The sequence below is a fragment of the Carlito syrichta genome, unplaced genomic scaffold (assembly GCF_000164805.1).
Source record: "Carlito syrichta isolate Samal-C Ts95f unplaced genomic scaffold, Tarsius_syrichta-2.0.1 Scaffold288963, whole genome shotgun sequence".
NCBI classification, from domain to species: domain Eukaryota; kingdom Metazoa; phylum Chordata; class Mammalia; order Primates; family Tarsiidae; genus Carlito; species Carlito syrichta.
The window spans coordinates 278,106-305,721 of NW_007233059.1; the positions used below are offsets into that span (position 1 = coordinate 278,106).

General features: G+C 46.3%; 1 protein-coding gene across 2 annotated transcripts; it reads left to right on the forward strand.

Annotated features, from left to right (window-relative positions):
- Positions 1-27,616, forward strand: POU2AF1 (POU class 2 associating factor 1). Of its 2 annotated transcripts, XM_021710436.1 has the most exons (6): positions 122-235; positions 1,568-1,647; positions 20,868-20,992; positions 22,290-22,332; positions 22,414-22,679; positions 27,129-27,527. In XM_021710436.1, the coding sequence occupies exons 2-6, from the start codon at positions 1,605-1,607 to the stop codon at positions 27,441-27,443; spliced, it is 792 nt and encodes a 263-aa protein (XP_021566111.1). In that variant the 5' UTR covers positions 122-235; positions 1,568-1,604; the 3' UTR covers positions 27,444-27,527. The 2 variants fall into 2 exon arrangements, with proteins under 2 accessions (XP_008052221.1, XP_021566111.1); XM_008054030.2 differs by lacking the exon at positions 1,568-1,647 and having other exon boundaries at positions 1-235; positions 27,129-27,616.

Genomic DNA, 27,616 nt, shown 5'->3' on the forward strand with positions numbered 1-27,616 from the left:
ACGGGCGGCCTTGCTCTTGCTGGAAGCAGAGCGCCCGGTGCCTGGGGTGGGAGGATGTGGTGACGCGTTCCACGCAGCGGGAACTCGGGCCTTTAAAAAGCCGAGGAAGCAGCCTCCGCGCAAGCAGTGGCTCCCCTGGAGGAAAGCACACCCAGGCCTCACGTTCAAGAAGCCAAACTGTCTGCTTCAAAGAGAAAAGGCAACATCCTGTCGCAGGCCATGCTCTGGCAGAAACGTAAGTGGGTTGGCTGTGGCTGTCGGAGCCCAGCAGGCGCGGGAGGGGGCCGGGGGATCGTCGCCTGGACTGCAAGTGGGGAGCTGGTGGCCGAGATCACAGGACCACGGGGCCACGGGGCCACGGGCCCGGGTTCCAAGCCCCGGGAGCCGCGAGGGGCGAGGTGGGCGGGCCGGAGCCTGGTGGAGAAACCGACCTGTCAGAGGTGATGCTGATTTTCCAGGCTGGAGGGGAACGAGCTAGTGTTCCAAGCGGGGACGGCTCATCGCATCTGGCATCGGTGCATGAATCACTGTGGGTGAAGAAAGGGCAGTTTATGATTCACACGACAAAAGCCACATGTGATACGGGCTTGGGGCTGGGACGGTTCTCAGTTCTGGGACAGTTCGCAGTTCTTTACATGGGGGACTTTGTTTTTATAAGCAGCGATTCTCCAGCTTGCTGCTTATTTCTCTGGGCCTGGTTCTAGCTGAGTGTCTGAGCTTTCTGCAAAGCCTGATCTGTGTGATGCACTGGGACCAAATGGAGACCTGGTTTGGTGGAGGATGTCTTCACTGGCTTCTCTGTCTTACCTCTTGCCACTTTTTTTCCCTTCCTGTGGCACGGCTTGTGTGTCCCACTGCTGAAGGGAGGGGTAAAGGGAGCCAGCCAGTTTATCTTTGACCTTGGTATTTTATCCCCGGAGTTGAGTGGGACAGCTGTGAACTTTATTTTCCTTTTTGCGGATGGAACAGACTCCTGTTACTAATAATTGAAATCATACAGAGATTATTGACAACAGTTCTTTCATGAGATAAACAAAGTCAGCTCGTCGGTCTCAAGAGAGTTGAACTTTATTGGGGCTCAGTTCTATACTTTCTCAAACAAGTAACATTACCAAAAAATTGCTCTATGTTTCTTGTAAAAGTTCTTAGTTCTTTAAAGTGCCTTTTAATTAATTCAGGTACACCCTACCTTAAGAAAATCTAGATTTATAGAAAAAGATAAATCAGGGAGAGTTTTTATTTTATGGAAAGATAATTCTATTTGGTTCCTTAAAGTTCTGAAAATCTACCTTCATGGATTAAAACGTGACTTTCTCTCACTTTATCACTCATTTCCTTTTTCTTCTATTTCATGTAAATTCTCTGACATTGAGCTGTTAACATATCATACAGAGAAGTGACGGCAACCTTTTTCAGATCGTGAAGTCACATCATTGTTTGATATCAGCAATTTGCATTTTTTAAAAATAAAAATAAGTGAAATTTAATTTGACTTTGAGAATTATGGACTCCTTCCAAGATAATTAGGAATATTCTAGTATGGGTGGCATGCAGCTCCTGCTGGAAGGAGAATGGAGTGATGGCAGCTTATCCTTTGCGGGACAATGGCAGCCATCCCTATCTTGAGTGCTCTGTGGATGAAAGCAGGTCAGTGCTCATTTCCGTGCTGGGGACTCCTAAGCGTCTATCCACTCGCCTCGGCCTCCCAAAGTGCTGGGATTATAGGCTGAGCCACCGAGCCCTTCCACTAGAGATGAATCATTTGCGTTTTATGTGACACCCCTGGAGGGAGTTTTCCGATAACGCCTGCCTTCTGTGAACAAGTCACTTGCCTTTTTTTTTTTTTTTTACAATCTTTTTTATTTTAAAAAATCATTTAAAATTATTTTATTATTTCTATTTAAATAACTTCAGGGGGTACAAATAGTTCTTGGTTACGTGGTTACATTATATAGTGGCGAAGAAGTCTGGGCTTTAAGTGTCCCCACTTTCCCCACCTGTGCACATTGTACCCGATAGGTGATTTTTCGTTCCTCTACCCATCTCCCTCTCCCTCTTCTGAGTCTCCAATGTAAATCCTTTTTTAGAATCTCACGTGTAAAATGGGGAAATAATAATGCTCGTTCGTTAGTAAGCAGAGTGCCACCGAAATGGTGTTCATTGCTTGGGTTCTGCATCAGCATCTGAGATATGAGTTGCTTCCCTGCATTCACAAGCTGCCATATTCTCCCTTCTTCGCTATGCACTACACTTTTCTTCTTTAATGCCTACTCAGAGAAAAGCTTTTTTTTTTTTTTGAGTTGGAGTCTCACTCTTGTCGCCCAGGTTGGAGTGCCGTGGCACACTCACGGCCACCCCAGCATCGACCTCCTGGACTCTGGCGATCCTTCCGCCTCAGCCTTCCAAGGCTCCAGAACTACAGGCATGTGCTACCATGCCCGGCTAATTTTTTACTTTATTTGATTGTAGAGACGAGGTCTTGCCAAGTTGCCTGGGCTGGTCTTGAACTTGTGGGCTTAAGCAATCCGCTTGCCTCGGCCTCCCAAAGTTGCTGGGATTACAGGCTGAGCCACCGAGCCCGGCCAAAAGTTTTTTTTTTTTAAGGGGATTCTGGAGGGCATACTTCCTGCTCACACCCTGGAGATCAGTCAGGTACAGCAAGACTCCAACAGTAGGGAGACAACACTGTAAGCTCATCAGTGGAATAACCGGGGTGAATGTTTCATGATGTTCAGATCAACACAAATCAAAGTTCTCTTTAATTGTCCTTTGAACCTTAAAGGAAATTGGGAGAAGCCTTGGGCACTGGACCCATTCCCTTACCCTGGGCCTAAGTATGTGATACTGAGGGCACTTGGGTGACTAAACCCTGTGGGAAAACTAGTAAAAACAGGGCAACATCATCAGCCCACTTAGAATCACCGATGGAAGGGCAGGGTTTGAAATCAGACACCAAGAGTGCTGAAAAAGCACTTTCTTTTTTCGGAAAACACCCTCGAGGCATGAGCTGAAATGACTGTACTATAGGGTTCTGGAAAGGGTTAAGAAAACATTCACTTTGTGAATGTTGCCTCCTCCCTACCTGGCCCGTGACCCTAGTTTGTGGACTCAATGTGAACACGAACTTTTGGTAAGATCAGAGGATAGCGTGACAGAACTCAGAACTGTTGGCACAGAAAGGTGGAACTCTTCAAGCCCAACCACGGATTCAAGATTTGCTTGATGGACCAGTTGGATGAAGATGTCACTTCACCTGCAGAGTCTCTCCCTGGTTTCTGCACTTGGTCCTGCTGGTCCTGTGTAGATATGAACAGGTAACATCCATCCCCCCTAGGGAGAGTACGGGAGAAACAGCACGAGCCTTGGAGTAAGACAGGTCTGGGTTTGAAAGAAGGGTCTGCAACTTTGTTACTTCATCTCCTCACGCTCTTAAAGATCTGGAAAATGGGGATTCTAATGCCTGCCTCAGAGAACTAAAGAAGAGAATGTAGGTAAAGTGCTATCATGTTTCTGATAAACAGTAATAGTGGTGAGTTAGTACCTTCCTTCTTCTTCTTGGACAACTCCCATGGCCCATCTTGGGTGATCAGGGTCATGTCAAATTTCCTGCTATGTATCCTTTCCCACACTTTGAATAGAATAGTTAAAAAACCACGGTCACAATATTCTAGGGTGATAGGATATTGCAAATCTCTAACGGTCTAAAACAGAGCTCCACAACCCATGGTCTGTATGCAGGTTTTATAAATAAAGTTTTATTAGAACATAGCCATGTCCATTCATTTGCTTATTGTCTAGGGCTGCTTTTGCTACAGTGGCAGTATTGTGTAGTTGTGACAGAAACTGTATGGCACACATAAAGCCTAAAATATTTTCTATCTGGCTCATGATAGAAAATGTTTGCCAAATTCTGGTCTCTAATGATTTGGTTGCTTCTTTCGGCATTCATTTCCTTAGGTTACTCAGTATCCCTGGGTTGCACAGTGCCAACACCAACGGTAGATAAAGCTTGCAACTGATTCATTAAATAATTTGTGCAATGCCCCACATTTATTTCATCGAACTTCTTCCTTCAAAGTAATGGAACTGGGTATAATTAACTCAACACTGCTTGTTAGAAAGTGAACAAATTGGACAACTGCTTTTTATTGTTGTTTTTTGTATTAGGGAAATATCTATATGATAAGAAAAGGCAGTCTTGACTGATTTTCTTTAAATTGGCTAGTTGTCTTGGTCTTGGCATGTCTTTACTATTGTGCCCAGGGAGGCGCCTTAGAATGGGAAATAGTTATCATGAAATTATTATGTCATGGATGCGCCTTTGCTTTTAGACAACTTGGACAGAGCAGAGGTTTAGCAAGCAGAAAAATTAGGGCCTTAAGATTCTCACTGACATGGAACTGTGCTCTTAGGATTCACTCTAGGGTTCCACTAAATAGCCAACATTTTTTAGGGCAGTTAAAGAAAGGGAGAATGTGTAATATGCACATAATTTTTGGAACCTTACCTCCTGAATAAATTCAGTCAGGACTTATACCAAGAAGTAATTTAGATCTGTGGAAAACTTCTGATGTTTCTATTCGGTGTTATAATCTCTGTTTCATTAATAAACCTAGTAAGCACCTCTACTTCTTATCAAGTTCACCCATCGATTCAGTGGACCTTACTGTTTAGGACAAGCAGAATCCAGAAGAGACACAACTTCACATCCACCTTCTGAAGATGAAATAAGGGACACACATCAACAAAACACAGATATAATTGTGTGGTTAAAAAGCAGATGATTTTCTGGTTAAAAAGCAGATGATTTTCCTGGTAGACCCTTTACTTCTTTATTCCTGTATTTACCAAATAAAAATGTTAAATTTGTTCCTCTCTATGCCCAAAAAGTTACTGAGTCAGAAATTTTGAGAGCTCTCTGCCAATTCACACCCACAAATCTGTTCTCTTATGAGGGACAACAACAACAACAGAAAATCAAGATCGCCTACACTTGTTCAAGAAATGTGTGCACATTTAATTCACTAAGAAGTCCTGTAAATATTTGCTTTTTAACTTTCCCATTACAAAGTAAGTATATCAGGTTTTTTTCCCCCTGACATCTTTCTAAAGTGGTTTATTTTTCCACTATATGGAGATGTCCACCTATTTCTCATTCTGAGCTAACCAAACAAAAGTTGGCTAGTTGATTATAAACGTTAACATAATTTTCATCTTAATGAAAGGTTTAGCAACACTCCAGTTTTCTCATTTTTGTAAAACAACTGCCTAACAAGAGTGGGTATGCTTGGGATGGGGAGGCCTTCTCTGAAGCCCTCTCATCCTGGCTGTGTGATGCTATGGACAAGGCATTGTTTTTACAGGTGGGCAATAAGGATTCTACTTTCCAATCTACAGATAATTAGGTGTTAGGCCTTAGGGAAGTGCCTGACTGCTTTGGGTATCAAACGGAAACTTGCCTTTTCCTGGCTAAGAACAAGGAGGCTGCATTTGACTGAGGTTCTTTACTAGCTCTGATTGCTGAGTTTTCATGGGTGCTTATAAAAAATAAATACGTGTTTTAAACCAGTGCTTCGGGCAATGTCTTTCAACCTTGGCGACACACTGGAATGCTCTGGGGAGATTTAAGAAACACTGATGCCTGGGTCCCAACCCAGAGCTTCTGATTAAGTTTCCCTGGACACAGGGGGGACATTTCAAATGCTTCTCAGGTGATTCTAATGTGCCGTAAGGTTGATGACTACAGTACTGAACTGGAGGTTGAAATTGATGACTTCTAATGTATCTTTGGCTGTCATAAAGGTACATGATCAATCCTTTTCATTGTCATAAATAACAGCTATGGGGTGGGGTACTGGGAACTTGTTTGGTGCCATGCAGTGTCTCAAATGTTTTGTTGGACCATTTGGATTACATTTGGTTGCTGGTGAAGAGACCTAAAATAACATACATTTAAATAAGACAGTGGCTTCTCTCTCATAAAAGAAGTCCCTATTAGGCTGTTCAGGATTGTACAGAGTCTCCACAGCACCAATAACATCCCAAACTCCTTTTGTCTTTCTGGTCTGCTGTCCTTGGCATGTGACTTTTGTCCTCACTTCTTTTAAGGTATCACTGTAACTCCAAACATCGTGTCTGTGATCTTTATCACATCCTCAGACAAAGAAGAAGAAGAAAAGGGAGTGGCGAGAGGTCATGCCTCTCTATCATGGCCTCTTCCCCACAATACAACTTCTGCTGGTGTTAATGACCATTTTGTCTAAAAAAATTTTAAAAATATGTATGTATGTATGTATGTATGTATGTATATATGTATATTTCAGTGACTTTGGTGGGGGGTACAAATAGTTTTTGGTCTGGGCTTTAAGTGTACCCACCACCTCCTCCTGTGCACACTGAATCAGATAGGTGATTTTTGTTTTTGGTCTCTCCTCCCCTCCTCATTCTTCCCCTTCTGAGTCTCCAGGGTCCATTCTACCACTCTCCATGTCTTTGCAGATTCTTAGTTTAGCTCTCACCTATAAGTGAGAACATGAGGTGTTTGGTTTTCTGTTCTGAGTTAGTTCCCTTAGGATGACGTGTTCCAATTCCATTCAAGTTGCTGCCAAAGACATGATTTCAATTCTTCTCGATAGATGAATAGTATTTCATGGTGTATTTTCACCCACACTGGAAAATAGCACAGTTGTTTAGTGGGGCACATCGCCACCCTCCAGAATGCAGGTCTTGTTAGAAAGGAAGAGGAAAGCAGATATTGGGTGTGCCTACAGCTGGTCTTTGCCACACCTTAAATGTATTATCTCATCTAATCCGAATAAAAGCTCTGTGAGGTAGATTCTGTTGTAAGGTCCATTTCATATGTGGAGAGACTGAAGCTTAAAGATTAGGTTAGTAACTGGTCCACACAGCAAAGTTAATCTAAGCAGACCCCAAGTATTGGCCTGCTGGACTGTCTTGTCTTTCTGCCACGGTGCCTGTATCACTTAGAAGGTTTAGGAGGTACTTTTGGTAAAAGCACAGGCCTTCCATGTCAGATAAGGGACCAAAGGAGAAATGAAGCCTGCAGATGGTTGCCTATACCTGGGGAACTCATTTTGTGTGTTTAGCTTATGCCTCAGTTTCTCATAGACAGAAACAAGGTCATTGCTTGCTGCCGTCCTTCCTCTGCTGGGCCGTTTGCAGACATTTCAGCTACAGTGGAAGGCTCAGAGCAGGCTAGATTCTGTCACCAAATAACCTAACCCATCTGTTTTCTGGGCTGCTTTAACAGAGAGCCCTGTGTGGCAGCCTTTGCTGATAATCAAGGCTTCTGCCTCTTAGGCACTTCCTTCATTCTGAACATTCTTTGCTTTGGGAAAGTCAGGCTATCACTTTGCATCTCTTAGAGAGACAGAGAGAGAGAGAGAGAGAGAGAGAGAGAGAGAGAGAGGGAGAGAGGGAGAGAGAGAATGGGGAAGTGGGGGAGAGAGAGAAGAAAGCAAGAGAGGAGGGCTTTATTTTGAGTTAGTGAGGGACATTTCTGTTCGTTTGTTGCCTTTGGGGGCCTTCTGGGGCTGGCAGGTCCAAGTGAGAGTCCTAAATTTGTGCCTTACTGGTTGTGTGTCGCTGGCGAGCCTTTTAGTCTCTGGCTGCTGTTGCCTTATATACACACACCAAGGGTGTGGTTCCTACTTCAAGAGGTTGTGGTTGAGGTTTACTCCTGTGCCTGGCAATAAGTAAACACTCAATAAATATTAGTTACTATTACTATTTTTCCATTCCCTACCTCTGAGGACAAAGACTATGAATGCTAATTCTAGACTACAATTTGTATGACCTCTGACTTTGGCATTTGTTGTGAAATGACAGGTGACCTATTTCCAGTCTTGCAACTTGTGGTGAGGTTGGTGATCAGGGTCAATACTGCTAATTAATTTGGCCATTCTGTGACTAACCTTGGAACTGGGGCCATAATTTCCCTACCAAACTTATGAGAAAGGATGGCAGCAAGGTTTGTCCTGACCGGCAAACTTGTGTGTTTGTTTATTTATTTATTGAGTCATTCGGGGTCTCAACCTGTTGCCCAGACTGAAGTGCAGTGGCATGATTTTATGGCTCACTGCAGCCTTGACCTCCTGGGCTCAGACAAGCCTCTACCTCAGCCTCCTGAGTGGCTGATGGGCATGCGCCACTACGGTCAGATAATTTTTCCATTTTTTGTAAAGACAAGGTTTCGCTATGTTGCCCAGGCTGTTCACAAACTCCTGGGCTCTAGCAGTCCTCCCGCCTTGGCCTCCCAAACTACCAGGAGTATAGGCATGAGCCACCCTGGCCGGCCGTGTTTCTTCTTTAAATTCGCAAAGTTGGACTGAAGTGTTTATAATCTAGTTGTGAGCAGAGCGACACTTGAAATATGAAGAAATAGCACTAATGATACTGAAAACTGAAACAACAATGTGCTGCCTCCTTTTCTTAGTAACGGTTTCATGAGTACCACTTTCTGGGAAGAGCAGGACACTAAAGAATTATAAACCAGAATCATTCTTAGCCCAGGTGTTGGGACTCAAAAGAATTTGGCCACTCTTAAGAAAAGCTGAATTACTTTCTAATCCACTAGAAAGAGCCATAAGTTTAATCAGAAGAGAGCAAGACTTCAAAAGTTATTAAAACTTTCCAAGACTAGGAAATACTGAGGAGATAGGAAAGAAACGAGAGAGTCAAGAGTGTTGAAAACAGGAGTAAGTCTTCATGTTGGATGAAAGCATACCAAAAAGGAGAGACGTAAAAGGAAAATCAACCATCTGTTCGTCATCCCCTGCATCCATCCAATAATGGACTTATTTCCAGCTGGAGAAATTAGCCAATGAAATCAATTATCAATACCAAAGGGGAGAGGAAGATGGGATCAGAGAAAGTGCCATGAAACATACAGCACTGGATATGGATCTGGAAGAATAAATGATTATCAGGCTTCTTGCTTCGATTTTGGGGCATGCAGGTACACCTTAGGACATAAAATATATTAGCATTGGGAAGAAAATCTGAGGGTATCTAGGCTGATGTCTACAACATCTTTGTCACCAAACCCACCATTCAGACCAAATCTGTGGTAGAACAGATGAAAATAAAAATGGAGCAGTTTTAGGAGGATGTCTGGAGCTCTGATTGCTCATTCACCCCCAGATTTCCTTGCCTTCCTCTCTCTGTTGCAGGCACCGTGATTGTATTCCAGGGTTCTTCAGACCATGGCTGGGCCAGCCTGACCTGGACCAATCTCCATTCCCTCCAGCAAGATCCCTGATAACTGGTTGCAGGTTCTTGGTTTACAGAGTGGGTGGAAGTGGAGCATGTTTTATTGGTCTTTATGAACTTTGAAGCTGTGAAGGTCATGTTTTCAGTCTTTGTGGGCCTCATGAATAAGGGAGGAGGTAAATTCCTCAAAAATTAACCAAACGACTTTTTTCCCCAGGCTTGATACTAACAACCCCTCCCCTTTTTTAGGGTTCTTCATGAGGGAATCCCCCCACATCTTGAGGGCCACTGATTAGTGCACCCAAGAATTATCCAGAAAGCTAATTTTGACTGGTACTGATATCTCTCATACATTCATTGTTGGGACTACTTTCACTCACACAGGCTGTACCCCAGGCCACCATGAGCCTTGGGACTTGGCCAATTGGGTCTGACCCCAAATATGGAAGTGATGCTGGGGTCTGAAGAGTCTATCTTCCAAAGAAGTGGTCCTTACCTGAGGGGCTCAGGAAAAGTCCATTTTGTGTCTTGTTAATCCAAAATTAGATATTGTTTAAATCAAGGAACAAACAACAGAATTTCCAGCTGCCTAATCACAGGTTTTTCCCATCTTAGATCCGACGGGCAATTCTAGATTCAGGCCTTGATCTAATAATGAAAGACATACCCATTTCCTCTGCTCCATCCCTCAATGTGGTGCTGCCTTGCTATAGAATTTGGGTGGGCACCTGGGATGGGTGGGCTCTTCTCATTCACTCCCTGATACGGACTTTCGGTCTTGAGGTATGGTTAGGGCCTTTCTGTCCCCTTTAATGTCTGCTGCTCTCAATAAAACTGAGGAATTCGCTGTGTGTCATTCAAGGATCTTTCTTGCTCTAAGAGGTGATAAAACTCCCTGCTCTGAAGATTGAAGAGCCCTCCCTCATACATTGCCACATTCCTATCCCATGTGTAATATGCCCTCCTAGGTGTCTAGCACCCTTGAAGGAGTATCTACATCACAGCCTCAACCATGACTGTGTCCCTGTCTTTGTAGAGATACATACACATTCCTTAAGGGGCTGCATCTGAGATCAGGACAAGGGAATGTCTGTGACCTAATTGCTGCTATCCCAAGATATTCAAGGTGTTCATCAAAGCCATGCTTTAACAACTCAAGCCTGCCACAAACCTAATTCTCTGGTGACTTTTGAGGAAAGAAATCTTCTGCTCAGCTCATGGTAAAAAGGGCCAGTGCCAGGGTTTTGATGTCTCCTGTCCAGGATTGTTGTCTGAAAGTGAGGTCTTTGACCAGTCCCACTACAGCATCATTGTCTCCTAACCAGGGCTGTCCTGCTTGGGGACATCAGGCCCAGGCACCTGAGAGGTGACTTCTAGGAGCGTGATGAAGGGAGGATATGGCAGGCCTGGCAGGCAGCAGAAGGCTCTTAGTATGTTGAAGATATTTAGCATCAGTAGCAGGATGAATTCAAGTTAGGGTTATTGTACCAAGGCGATTTCTCTGATGAGAGATGGGTCATGGATCTAATTCATGTTGACTGGGATTGCGGGAGAAACAGCTATTTGTTGGGCACCTTTTATGTACCAGGTACTTAACCTATTATGTACCGGGTGTCATTCTCATACCATCCTCATGAGAACCCTTTGAGGTAGATATTCTTTTCATTTTGCAGCTGGGAAAACTGAGGCACACACAGCTTAAGGGATTTGACAAGGGTCACGTGGGTGATAAGCAACATAGCGTGTTTTCTAAACTAGATCTGCAGAGTCCCAAACCATACCACTCTGCTTCTCAGTGCCACGGGTTTTAGGGTTGCACTGGGTCCTTCTTTTCCTCCCGACTGAAATGGGACCATCCTTAGATGGAGGCAGGTGATGACTTTGAGGGTAGCTCTAGCCTGGCTCCAAAACCTTCCCAAATGCAAACTGCAGGGGGTCACGCTTGAGACTCAGTATAGAACCTCTGAAGTTAGGGGTTTCCATCTCAGAATCTAAGTCCCAGAGACTCCTCTTCTCCTGGTGGGCTAACCAGCCAAGATAGGATAAGGCCAGCCAGTGAAATACCCTTGGGGTTCACACAAGGTATGCCTCTTACAGCGTGTTGGACAAGGGTCCACCCATGGTCTGAGCCTCTGACCCCAGAATAGTCTCTCTGCATTGGAGACAGAACAGCCATGCCTCTTGCTACTGTCTCCTTCTTATACAGTCATATATACTGGGGTCCCCCATTTTGCTGCTTGTTCAAGTCTCACTGAATCAAGTGGTGGTGAAACCAACCAAACAAGCCAGAACCACTTCAATTCTGAGGCACAGGCAGCTCTGTCACCGTTCGAAATTCTGGATTGCATGTGCAGTTATTTGATTAGGTGTGTACATCTCACTGAACTCAACAGTAAGCACCATGAGGGCAGGAGTCTTGTCTACTCTCCTCAGCAAGTACTTGTTCAATGAATACTCTGCCAGGGGTCTCCTGGTCTTGTCCCCTGCCCTGGGACATGGTGTATCTAAGATGGGAGCCCTTTCTGCTCTAGTGACCCCAGTTTCTGCAAAAGGCAAGCAGATGCAGCTGGTTTCTCAGGTGGACCTATCTGCTGTCATTTCAGTCGAAAAATACCAAAAATAAAACCTTGCGGGAAATTGTTTGGGTCTCTCAGTTCTCGTCACTGTTCATGTGAGCAGACTGCTGGCAAGTTTCTCGTGGACTGATCTCTCCTCCCTCAACTGGGAAATGCCATTTCTTGGGAGAGTTGGCAATTGAGGGAGACTGGATTAGGGTGGTCCGAGCCCAGACTCCAGCCAGAAGAAGGAGGATTAGAACTGCACCAGGGACCATTTGATAACTGATCCCCAGTGTCACCCAGAGGAATAAACAGGACTTGCCCAGGCGGTGCGGAGGCAGGCAGTGAGACAGAAATGGGCTTCGCTTGGAATCAGAGGTCCTGGGTTTATTTGATATCACTGTTACTTACAAGTGTAGTCCTTGGACAAATCAGTGAACATCTCTGAGCACCAGTTTCCTCATCAGTAAAAGAAGGGAGGAGGAGAGAATACTTCCCTACCTATTTCAGAGGTTGTGGTGAGACCTCTCATGAAATCATTTGGGTCAGTCTCTGCCAGCCACAGGACATCATGCAAATGTGAGTGTGGCTATTTTAGAGTTTAGAGTTAAGTCTGTGACCAGGAAACAACACGTGGACCTTTGTCACTCACTTATTCAACATATCCGAGTCTACATAAAGGCATAACATTGAAACTTTTTCTGGGAGTAGAGTGTGGGATCACACAGCCTTGTGTGCTCTGCCTGTTCAGTGGGAAGCTTGGAGGGAGGGACGTGTGGTGTGGAAGGTGCAGAGAGCATTTGAGGAAGGATGCTGGGATGGCTGTACTGTGAAGGATGAGCCAGAGGACCACTGCCACAGGAAGCCTCTTGCACTTGAGGCCGTTAGCTGACCCTGTCTGAGGTCATGGGGTGGGATACCCAGGTAATTCCAAGGGCTCAGAGTAGGAACCCTTCAGATGTGAGCTAGGTGGGTAAGGGTGGGCTGTGGGTAAGTGGGTTCTCTATGTAAACTTAGCATAACCTAGAGGAGTCCCTGTGTGAGCGCCCTGGGTGTCTATTCCCTGCCAGCTACGGCTTTCTTTCAGCGGAGATCACTTGGCACTAGACCTCTCTGGTCTGAGACTCTGTGATTCTAAGACTGAACAACCCTCTGCAAGTTATCCCCAACATGCTTTAGGAGCTTTGCCCGATGCCTTTTGTCAGGGTTGTTCTCTTGAGGTCCTGTTAGCTTGCGTAGGTCTGGGGAAATTCTAAGTGACTGTGGCTCTCCTTGACCCTGTCCCACTGGACCTGCCTGTGGTTGATGACTGAGCTCTGTGGGGCCGATGGGAATAAATACATCTCTTAGAATGGCACACAGGGAGGGGAAATCCCACCAACTCTTCCCTTCTCTTCTCTGCTCAGACTGGAGAACATAGGGTCAGCCACCATCTTGGTGATCTCCTAATAGCAACATCCCAGCCTATCGAGCAAGACATTATGACTTAAACTTCTTTTTGGCTACACCAGAAGCCTTAAAAGCAACCAACAATAAATCCTAATTCAGTTGAGGTTCCACTTTCTTTCATATACTCTCAACACCTTCTTTAAAGCCCCCTCTTTTTTCCCAGCTATCTTTTTCTCCTCTGCCCTGGATGTTATCCAGATTGCTGGAATATATGAGTGACGTGTTTATACTTTCCGGATGCAGGGACTTCTCATTTCAAACGTTAGTGAATGGAAAGCCCACAGTACAAGCTTATAGGATTTCTTTGTTGGCCTACATTAAAAAAAAAACCAAAACGTAAACTACAATCTAGTGTAAATTGGGCAGGAAAGCCTTTCTGTAGTGTGTCAAGTCCAACCTTTGGCCAAAGCCCAAGTTCTTTCTTCCTGTTTGGAAAAAAATCAGCCATTGTCCATGAATGGAAAGAACAAATTTGAAAACTTTGACTCAGATCTTTACTATAAGAAGAGTACCCACATTAATGTTCCAATTAAGGATGTGAATAATCCTTTAGCCAACCCAAACTAACGTTTTCTAGACGTCCTCAGTTATCTTAGGCCATGTAAACACACAAGATTCTTTACATTAAAGTGAAATGTGTCAGAAACTTTTGTGACTTTGTTTTCAGTTAGAGGCCAGGGCGACGTTAGCCCTAGGCTTGAGCTTCTATTGTTCAATGATTTGTTTTTGGTTTTGCTGCAGGTAATGAGAAAATTTTCTCCTCAGTGGGCCTTTTTAATTTCTTAAAAAAAATAATACTGAGGATTCAGCAGCAAAAGATAATATTTACAGTGGTTACCTGGTGTCATCAATAATGTGTCACAATTGATTTTGTGTCACATGTCTTTCTTGGCTAGGAAGCTTTTATCTTTCAAAACTACCCTTGTTTGGTGGCAGCCTCACGGTTCAACCAGTCAGTGGTGAATGGAAAGAACTCTCAGTGGGTGAGATGAGGCAGATCATCGGTTCTATCACCGGTGATAGAAATGCAGGCTTGTTCTGGATACCACCTAGCACTTACAGCGACTCTCTTAAATGTTGTCCACTCTGCTGCCTGGCCCAGTGGCTCATGGGAAATCACAAGAGCACAGCACCTGGGACGAAGGGTCTTCTCTCAAGAGTGCCTTGGAGGCTATTCTAGGGAATGAATGCCTTCTGACATCGGCTCCTTTAAAGTTGCTCCCCGAGAAATTATCAGTGCCTAGGTGTCAGCTCCACTCGGAACCATTAGGAGGGACTTACCTCCTTAGCCTAGTGGCTTCTGCATTGTGGTGTGAATGTGGTTTGCAAGGTGTCATTAAATAAATAAGTGCTGATAGTTTTGCGTATTTCCTTGGTGATATTTTATTGCACCTTTATCAAGGAACTGGAGCACCGTGCTTATTTAAATCAGTAGAATCCATGTGTTCCTTTGGCTTGGTGCAAAGCAGGCACAAATGCCACATGCAGCCAAAGTGCTGTCAGTGACCCGCTGAGGTGACCCGTTGGCTCGAAGCTGTCATGGTCTGCATTCTCAGCGGAACAGCAGCTGCAGGACTCTTATTTTTGTGATGTGGAGCATGTCCGGGTGTGTGGCAGGGGGAACTGAAATATCTTCAGCTGACTTTTTATACCTACAGATTTTGTTCACTCATTTTGGAAAAGGGAAGCCTTCACTGGGGACAAATTCATGGGTTTTTCTGTAAATGTGCTTTTTTATTTCTCTCAAGCCCCATTGTTGACTGACTTCCAGTAGTATGGAAAGGCAATATGGTGAACTCCTCAGCCCAAACAAGGAGATTTCCAGGGAGGGACAAGAGGCTCAAACTTAGGTGGAAAGATTTTTTTTCTCAATGACGGACACTTGGATGCCCAAAAGAGACTTAAAGGGACCTCAGACTGCAGGATACATGGTGAGAAATCTTCAGACTTTGGGGTCATGCTCCCTGGAGCTGCAATGTGTTCAGGAAGTTGTTAAAATCTCTGGTCAACTCTACTTTGGGAAATTGGACTTTCATCTTCTCTGCTGGTATATTATTATTATTCCGGTCTCCTGTTTTGTTTTCTTTGGCTAGTTTTTCTTTTCTTTTTGATTTGGAGTCTCACTCCGTCACCCAGGCTAGAGTGCTGTGGCCCACTCACAGCCAACTCAGCGTCAACCTGCTGGTCTCAGGCGATCCTTCTGCCTCAACCTTTCAAGGAGCCAAAACTACAGGCACACACTATCACGCCCAGCTAATTTTTGATTTATTGTAGAGATGAGGTCTTGCCAAGTTGCCTGGGCTGGTCTCCAACCCGCGGGCTCAGACAATCTACTCGCCTCAGCCTCCCAAAGTGCTGGGATGACAGGCTGAGCCATTGAGCACGACCTGGTTTTTCTTTTTTATTATTATTTTTTTAGAAACTATTTTTTAAAATGTTAACAATCCTTTTCAATGTTCCAGTTTAGTTGTTTTGAAGTTAGTTCAATCCAGGGATCCAGCAGCCCCGAGGTGAGGCAATCATGATTCAGACGATTTTTTTTTCTCTCCCAAATTTGTATTTGTGGGCTCTGTTCTCATGCTGGTGGCAGTAGGGAACAGTGTTTGCTGTGGAATTAGAGATGTTTATTGTTGCTGTGCATAGGTGGGTGTGAAAGATACCAACTGCAAGTTTCCAGGTGGGTGTCAGTTACAGTATTCCTAGGCAGCTGACTGTGGATACGTGGGTGGGCCATCAGGAGACCCTTGGGAGCTGTGGGAATTCTGCAGCGGCAAAAGGAAGAGGTAGGGACTTAGAAATTGCTCCACATGTAGGCACACCTGTTGGCACTGTGGGTTTCAAGGAAGTCCAGACAATAGATGGTGACAGTCTCCGCTCATAGCACCTCCCCCAAGGCCTCTTTGTTCATTGATTTTAAAACAACAGGAGGCAGGAAGCCCACACTTACAAGATCCTGGAAGTGCCCAGCTGATCCCTTTCATGCCAAGTGTGTGGAGTGTCCACTTCCTGGGAGGGAGTGGGACTGGGAGGCCTCTAGGCCCTTCCTGAGAGGTGCTCATGCAAATGAGAGGGACGTGAATGGCATACCTGTTTTTGAACTGGTCTGAGATGTGTGCATATGGGATTGAGCCCTCCTTGTCCCCCAGTAGAATTAAGGGGGCGACAGCAGTGCTGGGACCCCCAAGTAACCCCATCCCTCAAATTTCTCCCAAGTGTACCATGCCTTCGGCTGCATGCTGTGTAACCTAACTGATAGCTGGAAACCTAACTGGGGACAAGCGTAGGTTGAGTTATGTGGCTGTAAACAAAGCTGATGTGGCCATAGTGATGCTGAGAAGGAGTGAGCAGAGTGTGGGAGGGGCTGGTGCCGTGCTCTCTGCCATGCCAGGCCACACCTAAGGGCTGTGGTCAGCATCAGGCACCACCCTGCAGAAGGGAAAGTGGTGAATGGGACTTGTGCAGGAGTGATGCTCTCAGAAGGATGCTTGGGGGGCTGAAAGCAAGCCATTGAGAAATAGCTGAAGGAATGGGAAATTCCTTCTGGTTCACGGTGACACCTGCTGTCTCCACACACTGGAAAGGAATATGACTACGAATGCTCATGATAATATTAGCTGCCGTGTACTCAGTGCTCCGTGCCAAGTTCTAGTCTAAGCACTTCCCATGCAATTCTCAAATTTCTCTACAACATACATATGAATATGATCTTCATTTTTATGGAGGAGAACGCTGTAAGTGGATTGTGAATTTCATTAGAATATAATGCAATGGACCAGGTGTGGTGGCTCATGCCAGTAATCCCAGCACTTTGGGAGGCCAGGGCGAGAGGATTGCTTGAGCTCAGAAGTTTGAGACCAGCCTGGGAAACATAGTGAAACCTCATGCCTACAAAAAATAAAAGATACAAAATTAGCCAGGCATGGTGGTGCACACTTGTAGTCTCAGCTAGTTGGGATATTGAGGTGGAAGGCTCACCTGAGCCCAGAAGGTTGAGGCTGCCTCGAGTCATAATTGTCGTGATCATGTCACTGCATTCCAGCCAGGGTGACAGAGTGCGATCTCGACTCACCAAAAAAAAAAAAAAAAAAAAAAAAAAAAAAAAAGAAGATAATGCAAGGAAATGAGGTCCTTATTGCTATGAAACATAATATTCAGTAGGAGAAAGAGATTTCTCATATTATAACTCTCCAGAGAAAGGTACACATGGCTGGAGGGAAGGGAGGAAAAATAATATGTATTGAGTATCTACAGTATGCAGGACATGGCCTTGAAAGTTTCCTGTGTTGCATTTCAGTTAATCCTCACAACAACTGTGTGAGAGAGGAATGATGATTCCCATTTTACAGTTGATGAAATGGAAGCTCAGAGATGTTAATGACATTTCAGAACTTTCTTCTAGTAAGTGACAGCCCAGATTTGAATATGGGTATTTGTGGCTCCTAAGTCCATTGTCATTGCTGTTCAGAACAAAGGTGAAAGTGCATGCAGGTGGTCGTGGGGCACAGACACCAGGCTGGCTCCCCCTGCTAGACACTCCCATAATGGCCTGACTTTCACAGGCTGGGACACTCATCCCACTGGGAACTGTTTCACTGCTTGTCTTCCCTACTAGACTGCTAGGTCCACGTGGGCAGGGGCTGTACCTATCTTGTTCAGTGCTGTATTCCTTGTGCCTAAGAATATTTGAAAGAGTGAATGAATACCAGATCTCTTGTTTTGACAGGGAAAATTAAAATGATGATCACAAGTCTCCTACTGGGATGTTATAGGGAGGCTCTTGTGTTAAATCTGGAGTGAATTGTTAGTGGTTCTAATCCTGGTAGTTCAGAATTACCCAAATTATCTTTATACATATAGGCCCACATCAGACCCCTAGAATCAGAGTCTGGGAGCAGGACCTGGGCATATGTCTTTTGCATCATTCCCTGGTTTCTTTGCTACCTGGCCATGTGAGAAATCCCAGGGGATGGGTCTGAAGTCTAGCCTGAGATGCTAGGATTCCTGACCCCACTTCATCTGCCCCTGGAGCTTACTTCCATCTTCCTGCTGTCTTTGCCCAAGCTTCTTTCTACCTGCTGGGCTTCGAGGCCAGGCCATGCTTCTCCCTGGATTCTGGAAGGCGGTCTGATGTCGAGTCAGGCCTGGGACCTTATCAGCCGGGTATTTACTGAGCAAAGTTCAGTCAAGGCAGTGCTGCAGATCCGGGTTTAGCAGATACCCAGGCTTCCGGGCCTTTGATTCAGAGCCCAGGTCTCCGTGGCTCTTATCAGTGGATGATAATGGGCTCTCTATGTGAGTCCTAAGGGCTAGTGCTTCTTGCTACTCTTGGCTGACCCAGGTCTGTCCTCCAAGGGTCCAGAGCCCCTAGACCACAGGTTGTCTGGGGGGACAAATTGTCACTACCCAGCCATGGCTGCTTTTGACTTGCTGTCTCAGGCCAGGAAGGGCCCCATGCTCTGGCTCATATTTGGGCCAGTGCTTTGGTTTCCTGGCTTTAATGACAATAGGGAAAGAAAACCTTATCTCAGCAGCAAGGTGGATACCCTCTGGCCCCAGGGCACACGGATCACCATCAGGCACTTGCCCCATGTCCTGGGAGTCACAGAGAACCTGGAAGCCACTCTTCTCCATTCCAAAAGTTTAGGAGAGGTGAAGGAAAGACAGATGATAGCACATCTTAAAAAATCAACCAATTAGGCAATTGCTTTGCTAAGCTATGGTCTGGTCACATGGTTCCTGGAGCTGTGGCTGCCATGTTTCCTAGCTCTGCCCCCCTTCCCTACCTTGGGGAGGTAAATCTTCTATCTCACTCTCTTTCTCTCTAATTTACTTTCTAGCCATTGCTTTGTTAAGCTCTGGTGTGTCCACTTGGCTCTTTGAGCTATGGCTGCCGTGTTTCTTGGCTTTGGCCTTCTCCTCTACCTTGGAGAAGTGAATCTCCTCTCTCTTCTCTCTCTCTAATTTACTTTCTGAATAAACTACATTTTCCAATTTAAAAAAGAAACAAAAGAATCACCCAATTAATTAACCAACAAGTAACTACTGAGCTTAATATGGACATGCCACTGGAATGATACAGAGATGGTACAATATCTCACCTTGAGAGGTTTATAATCTGGGGCATAAGACATTTGCACCAAAAAGGATAACTAATTATTACATACATGGATGACTAAAAACTTATTGAATGCTTACTATGTCCCTGATTTTATATGAAGCATATACTGTGCAGTAAGTTCTCTACATACGAACCTTCAAGTTGTGAACTTTCAAATATGCAGCATTCACATGCCCAATCATGTAAGTTAGTTCACGTGTCTGGCATACATTGTCACATGCGTGCATCCTCTACAAGTGGTTGTGCTTTTGTGTACTTTCCTGTACAGTACTGTATAGATCACAATAACACAGTATCTTTATTTCAAGCCCAGGATGTCTGAAAGCAAATATAAAGGCATCAGTGATGTAGCTGGTACTGTATGTATGGCTGATTGTGTTAGTTGGGTACCTAGGCTAAGTTGGTTGGACTTACAAACAAGTTGAATTTAAATACATACTCTCGGAATGGAGCTCATTCATATTTAGGGGACTTACTGTACTTTCCATTGATTACATGAGGTAACGCCTCACAACATTTCTTTAATAAAGACATTTCAAGCCTGGGCACAATGGCTCAAGTCTGTAATTCCAGCATTTTGGGAGGCCGAGGCGAAAGGATTGCCTGAGTTCAGGAATTTGAGACCAGCTTGGGCAATTTGGTGAGAACTTGTCTCTACAACAAATAATAATAATAAGAAAACCAACCAACCAACCAACAAACAAACAAATAAAAAAACTAGCCGGGCATGGTGGTGTGCATCTGTAGTTCCAGCTACTTGGAAGGCTGAGGCGGAAGGATTGCCAGAGCCCAGCAGGTCGAGGCTATGGTGGCCGTGAGTGTGCCACTGCACTCCAGCCTGGTGACACAGTGAGACTCCAACTAAAAAAAAAAAAAATACACTGCAAATTCAGAGGCACAGAGGGGTTTAGTAACTTGCCAGGGATCACACAGCTAGGTTGTGGCAGGGGCAGGATTTGAGGCCTGTGGTACCTGACTCAGGGTCCTGGCTCTGACTGCTGTCCTCTACTGCCACCTATGATGATATTGATCAGATCTGGAAGTGTTTGAGAGGCTGTAGGAGGTAGTAATTCCACAGAAGGGTTTTGGGTCAGAAAGAATGAAGAGGTTGAAAGAGGTGAGAGAGAATTCTAGTCATGGAAAACATCAAGTAAAGGTGAGGAGGTGAGACATGCAGGAAACATGTAGACCAGTAGACAGGCCTGCTGGTCGGAGTCAGGGTTTATGTGACGGGGGCCATGCAAAGTGGTTAGAAAAATGGGTTCAGCTCTCATTCTACAGGCCATTCAGTTCCAGGCCAAGGAGCTGGGCCTTCATTGTCTGAGTGCAGGGGAACTGTAGAAACCTTGGAGCGGGCAGGGTGGCCATTCCGGGAGAACGATTCTAGGGAGTCTCAAGTGTTCCTCTGTGATCAGGCACAACTAAGGAGAGCGGGCAGGTCTGGGAGGAAACAGGGACCTTGGGGCAGGGGCTTGTCTGGGAAGGACCACGGGCTCCATTGCTTTTCACAGCCACAGCTCCAGAACAGGCCCCGGCCCGGCCGTACCAGGGAGTCCGTGTGAAGGAACCGGTGAAGGAACTGCTGAGGAGGAAGCGCGGCCACGCCAGCAGCGGGGTGGCGGCTGCACCCACTGCGGTGAGGGGGCTGCTGCGGCCAGGGCGTGAGTGTGTGTGTGAGTGTGTGTGTGTGTGTGTGTGTGTGTGTGTGTGTGTAGGTGTGTGTTTGTGTGAGTGTGTGTGAGTGTATGTATGTGAGTGTGCTTGAGGGTGTGAGTGTATGTGAGTGTATGTGTGTGAGTGTGTGTGAGCATGTATGCGAATGCGTGTGAGTGTATGTGTGTGAGAGTGTGTGTATGTGTAAGTATATTAGACTGTGTGTGTGTTTGTGTGTGGGTGTGTGGGTGTATGTGAGTGTGTGAGTGTACGTGAGTATATTTGTGTGGGTATATGTGTATGTGTGTGTGAGTTTATGTGTGTGTGTTGTGTATGTGTGTGTATGCGAGTGTGTGTGTGTATGTGTATGTGTATGAGTGTTTGTGTGAATGTGTGTGAGTGTATGTGTGTGAGTACGTATGTGAGTGTGTTTGAGTATGTGTGTATGCGAGTGTATGAGTGTGTGTGAGTGTATTTGTGTGAGTGTATGTGCGTGTGAGTGTGTCTAAGTGAGTGTATGTGTGTGAGTGTGTGAGTTGTGTATGTGTGGGTATATGTGTGCGAGTGTGTTTATGTGTGAGCGTATTTGGGTAGAGTGTGTGAATGTATGTGTGTGAGTGTATGTGTGTGTGAGTGAGCATATGTGTGTGTGTGAATTGTGTATGTGTGAGTGTATGTGTGTGAGTTGTGTATGTGTGAGTGGATGTTTGTGAGTGTGTGAGTTGTGTATGTGTGAGTGTGTGTGTGAGTGTATGTGTGCGAATGTGTGTGTGAGTGTGTGTGTATGTGTATTGTTAGTGTGTGTGTGTGGGGGTGACCAAAGGGGCCAGGCAGGAAGGAGTGTGCTTCCTTGCTCCTTGGGTACCAATGGGGGCACAAGGACAAGTTGCCTGGCGATGGCTGCTAGAGACAGAACTAGAGTGGAACAAGTCGTTGGTTCCTTGACTTGGGATGAGGGGTGTGGGCTCACTAGCTGGGCCCGTCAAACAAAGCCATTGCCAAGGCCTGAGTAAGAAGATGACTCACGTACTCCGGTGTGAGTTGGAGGCTCCCGTGGGAAGAGGAAGATGCCAGCTCCCCGGTGCACAGCCTTCTTGCTAAATGGAAACACATATCCCTCAAAAGTGTAGGTGATGATGGTTGGGGTAGGGGCGGGTGATTTGTTCTAACAAGGGCGGTTCCTGCCCTGGCCCCTCCTGCCCTGGCCCCTCGGGCGCCGTCCCTGCATAGGGCTGGTTGGAAAGAGCTAAACACCCACCCTGGTCTTCTCCCCCCTCTAGGTGGTGCTGCCTCACCAGCCCCTGGCGACCTACACCACAGTGGGTAAGAGCCCTGCAGCCTTGGTCTCCTGCTGGCCTCTCATCTGGTGGCACCTGCAGTTCTGACATTTCTTTCATCCCACAGGTCCTTCCTGCCTGGACATGGAGGTCTCTGCTTCTGCCGTGACGGAGGAGGGCGCCCTGTGTGCTGGCTGGCTCTCTCAGCCTCCCCCAGCCACCCTCCAGCCCCTGGCCCCATGGACGCCCTACACCGAGTATGTGTCCCATGAAGCCGTCAGCTGCCCCTACTCAGCTGACATGTATGTGCAGCCCGTGTGCCCCAGCTACACAGTAGTGGGGCCCTCCTCGGTGTTGACCTATGCTTCCCCGCCACTCATCACCAATGTCACGGTATGTCACACAATGTCAGAGCTGCACCCGCCCACGCTAAACCCACCCTTTTAGACCCAAAGCTGACTTACGGAGTACTGATCCTCCTTGCTATTGATTCCTGGGTCATCGGGTTATCTAAGCCCACCTCGTCCTCCAGGGAGGCCTGCTTTTATTCCCGTTGACCTCAAATATTTTCCACAAAGATGTCTCACAGCCTCTCTGGTCACATCTTATGCTCCTCGGGGCTGTGTCCTGAGAGCAAACTGCTAGAGTCATTAGGGGCAGAGCTCTTCCTGACTTTCTGGGGATCTTGTTACAATACAGATTCTGGTACGGGAGGTCTGATATGGGGCCTGGGATTCTGCATGTCTATTCGGGTCTCAGGGGACACCCATGTGACCACATGGGAGTAGCGAGGCATTAGAGTGCTTGTATGGTCTTCTGTTCCTCTGTCTTAAGTCTCCCCAGCTATCCCGCAAGCAATGAGTCTTGGCTTCAAGTTGAAGACTTCAGTGAATGGGGTATCAGGTGAGGCCCGTGTGGGGTCCTGCCCCCGAGCCAGTCTTTCCTTTCTATTCCGATAACTTAAGACGATCGTTCACTTAATAATGGAAATTTAACACAATTTCTAGACTGAGCAACAGGTGATAACAACTTTTCAGAGAACTGTATCTCTGGTGGAGTCTATAGGGTGATTTAAAAAAAAATTCTATCTCCACTGTTAAGAATGCCTGTGTTCAAATCCCCAACCTTTCACTTACTAGCTATGTGACCCTGGGCTTAGTGACTTAATCTCTCTGAGCCTCTGTGTCCTCACTGTAAAATGGGAATACTAGTAAAAGGACTGTTGTCAGGATCAAATGAGATAATGCTTGTGGAGGGCTTAGTCCAGTTTCTGGCATACAAAAGCATTCCATAAGTGTTAGTTATTATCAGTATATCAAAGTCAGTCAACAACATGAACCAAGGGCCAGATGGGAAAGGAAGGGACTCTTCCCCCAGGAATGGAGGAAGAGAGATAGCTTTATGTTAATGGTGCCCATGGACCAAAGGAATGGGAATCTCTCAGGTTGTCTAGGGGTGAAAAGGCCTGTGGTTACAGTTTTATACAACTCAGACCCAGAGAAATCATGGGAAGTAGAGCTGGGCCTCCAGGAGTCCCAGAGCCCACCCTCCATGTTGGAGCTTTCTTTGGCTCCCCTTGTCTCTTCTGTTTCCCTCCAGGGCCCACGGTCCTTGTGACGCACCTGCCCCCTGCCTCCAGGAACCTCTAGGCAAGGCTTGCAGGAACCCCAGGCCCACCTGGTTACCCAGCAAACCAACTGTGGGGCCTGGATGGCGTGGATAGAAAGGAGTTAATTCAACACCTCTCCCAGGCAACTCATTTCCGTATCAAGGGGCCCAGTGGGCTTGGAGGTGGAGGACAACATGGTTCCCAGCCATTTCCTTGCTAAGGATTTCTTTTGTTATTTATCCCCTTTCATCATCCCCATCTTCTACTTTGAAAGGTTCTGTGTATCAAACAAACTGTATTTATTAAGGAATAATTTATTTGTTTTGCCATTTTGTAAATTAACTCATCAAAGCTGGCTAGAGCTATAAGTCAGCACTCCTGATCAGCAGAGATAAGACCTGTTGTGGGGCTGGGTTGATGTAATTCTATACCTGAGCAAAGAAATCTGCAGTTTGCAGTTGACCTGTGTGGGTTTATGACTCGAAAAGGTAGGAGTTCCATTTCGAGTTTTGAACAACTGGAAATAAAAAAGCTTTCCCAGATTCTTTCTAGCTTCAAGACATAGGGTTGGGGACCACTGGCTTACAGGACATTGGGTTGGGGACCACTGACTTATAGGATACTGGGTTGGGGACCACCGGCTTACAGGACACTGGGTTGGGGACCACCGGCTTACAGGACACTGGGTTGGGGACCACTGGCTTACAGGACACTGGGTTGGGGACCACTGGCTTACAGGACATTGGGTTGGGGACCACTGGCTTACAGGACACTGGGTTGGGGACCACTGGCTTACAGGACACTGGGTTAGGGACCACTGGCTTACAGGACACTGGGTTGGGGACCACTGGCTTACAGAACAATGAATTGGGGACCACTGGCTTACAGGACACTGGGTTGGGGACCACCGGCTTACAGGACACTGGGTTGGGGACCACTGGCTTATAGGACATTGGGTTGGGGACCACTGACTTACAGGACACTGGGTTGGGGACCACCGGCTTACAGGATACTGGGTTGGGGACCACTGGCTTACAGGACACTGGGTTGGGGACCACTGGCTTAAGCCAAAGGAGAGGAAGAGGAGAGGAAGTAGTTGTGTTGTGGTGGGATGTTTGAAGACTGGAAGGCCTCTGAGACTCCTTCCATCTCCATTATTCTGTGGAGAAACATCCTCATGCCTTGCCACTCAAATGTGGCCACATTGGTATCCCCTGAGACCTGATTAGACACGTAGAATCCCAGGCCCCAATTCAGACCTGCTGTACCAGAATCTGTTTTGTAACAAGATCCCTAGAAGGTTAGAAAGAGCTCTGCCCCAAATGACTCGAACAGTTTGCTCTCAGGACACAGTGACAACAGAGAGAGATAAGACAGAGGAGTGGGGATGATAGGGGAAGATTCTGGCCTCTCTCACAACAACCCTGCAGAGAATTCCTCTTCTACCTGCTTTCCTCAACTGTGAAAGAATGGTAAGCATGCAGCCCCTGCTTCACTTGCAGGCGTGACCTGAGGTTTGAGAGAGTGGTTGCTAAGCAAGTGAGAGGTGTGCTTTGTAGAGCACGAGAGCGAATGGCCCTGACCTTTGGAGGGTCATGGGGGGTCTATGGGGTGGGGCAGCCATGGAGGAAGGACAGCTCAGAGCCAGAGGAGGATGAGGATGTGGAAGGCACCAGGCAGCAGCAGGGAAGAAGGCAGTGATTTCCCTGTCTGAGTATGGTGCGGCCTCCCTGTCACCATCACCACCAGAGGGGTGAGAGGGTGGCGCTGTGTTGGCCCCCAGGGACCTTAGGAAGACGAAGCTGCTGTGTGAAGCCAGGACTGTCTTTGTATCTGGGCAGGGCAACAACCTTCTAGATATAGCCATTACTTACTGTGTATTTATTTTCATAGATTTTAGGATGCACATCTTTTGCACTTTTTAAGACCTCTGAAATAGGAATGTTTTTTTCCCCCTCCAAATTTTCTTTTTAAATTTTTAAAAGAATTTTAAAGATGTGGGGTGGATTAGGTATACAAATGGTCATTGTACAGGTAAAGTTTGGGCCTTCCATTGGCCCCCATTTTGCCTGGTTTGAGATCAGGTACCCTTATGGATGTTGTGTCTTCCCCCCACCCCACCCTGGCAATATCCAGCTACTGCCAATCCCCTTCTTATAGTATTATGGTAAATATTCAGGGTCCATTTATGAGTAAAAACATGTGGTACTCAGTTCTTTGTTCTGTGATAAATCACTGAGTATTATAGACTCTAAATCCATCCAAGTTGCTGAGAAGTCCTTATGTTTGTCCTTCTTTGTGGTTGTGTAATATTCTATCACGTATATGTACCACATTTTAAAAAATCCAGTTCAGTTTTGATGGGCAGCACGGTTGGTTCCATGTTTTTGCTATAGTGAATAGTGCTGCAATCAACATGCATGTGCAGGTATCTTTTTTGTAGAATGATTTGAGTTCCTCCAGATATATTCCCAGAAGGGAGATGGTTGGGTCATATGGAAGATCAATTTCTAGTTCTTTTAGGAATTGCCACACTTTTTCATAGAGGTTGAAGTAGTTTGAGGAATGCATTTTGTATTTGACAAAACCTGGAAAAGCCGGGCTCAGTGGCTCAGCCTGTAATCCCACGCTTTGGGAGGCTGAGGTAAGTGGATTGCCTGAGCCCGTGGGTTCGAGAGCCGCCTGGGCAACTTGGCGAGACCTCATCTCTACAATAAATAAAAAAATGAGCCGGGCGTGGTAGCACCCGTCTGTAGTTTCAGCTACTTGGAAGGCTGAGGCGGAAGGATCGCCAGAGCCCAGCAGGGCGAGGCTGCGGTGGCCAGGAGCGTGCCACTGCACTCCAGTCTGGTTGACAGAGTGAGACTCCAACTCAAAAAAAAAAAAAAGAAAAAGAAAAAAACAACCCTGGAAAGTCCTCTAGTTCGCTTAGCCCTTTGACTTCATTACTATTCATATTCTATTTTGTAGATGAGAAAGATGAGGTTTCCAAGAGGGAAGCAACATGAGCAAAGACAGATAGCTAGTAAGTGACACAGAGAGGGGTACAGTTGACGTTTGTCTGGGAGATTCTCCCTTGGGGGAGACTTTGAGCAAGAGAAGACAGAGCTCCCTGAAGTGAGAAGCCAGGAAGGCAACGTTGAAGGAGGAAATGGAGACCCCTCTGAGGGCAAGGACGGGCAGGTGGGCATCCTGGCTGTGCTAACCCTTGGTCCTATGTTTCTCCATCACAGACAAGAAGCTCCGCCACGCCCACAGTGGGGCCCCAGCTGGAGGGCCCGGAGCACCAGGCACCGCTCACCTATTTCCCATGGCCTCAGCCCCTTTCCACGCTGCCCACCTCCACCCTGCAGTACCAGCCTCCGGCTCCAGCCCTGCCTGGGCCCCAGTTTGTCCAGCTCCCCATCTCTATCCCCGAGCCAGTCCTTCAGGACATGGAAGACCCCAGGAGAGCTGTCAGTTCCCTGACCATCGACAAGCTGCTTTTGGAGGAAGAGGATAGCGACGCCTACACGCTCAACCACGCTCTGTCTGTGGAAGGCTTCTAGGGCTGGCTCTCACCTGAGAATCCTATTCCCTAAAACTGGGATTTAAAAATGGGCCTGGGATGGAGCTCTGGGTTCATATCTGTTTGGAGTAGCCACTTCATAACTACAGTTTGAAGCTAGAATTGTAGACCCCCTTCTCTCCCCTCCCCTTGCTCTCTTCCTTCCTCCCTTCC

Coding starts and splice junctions, on each gene's coding strand:
- POU2AF1 (XM_021710436.1), top strand. CDS start 1,605: ATGGCAGCCATCCCTATCTTGAGTGCTCTGTGGATGAAAGCAG. Junction 20,993..22,289: donor TGGCGGCTGCACCCACTGCG/GTGAGGGGGCTG, acceptor TCCCCCCTCTAG/GTGGTGCTGCCTCACCAGCC. Junction 22,333..22,413: donor GGCGACCTACACCACAGTGG/GTAAGAGCCCTG, acceptor TTCATCCCACAG/GTCCTTCCTGCCTGGACATG.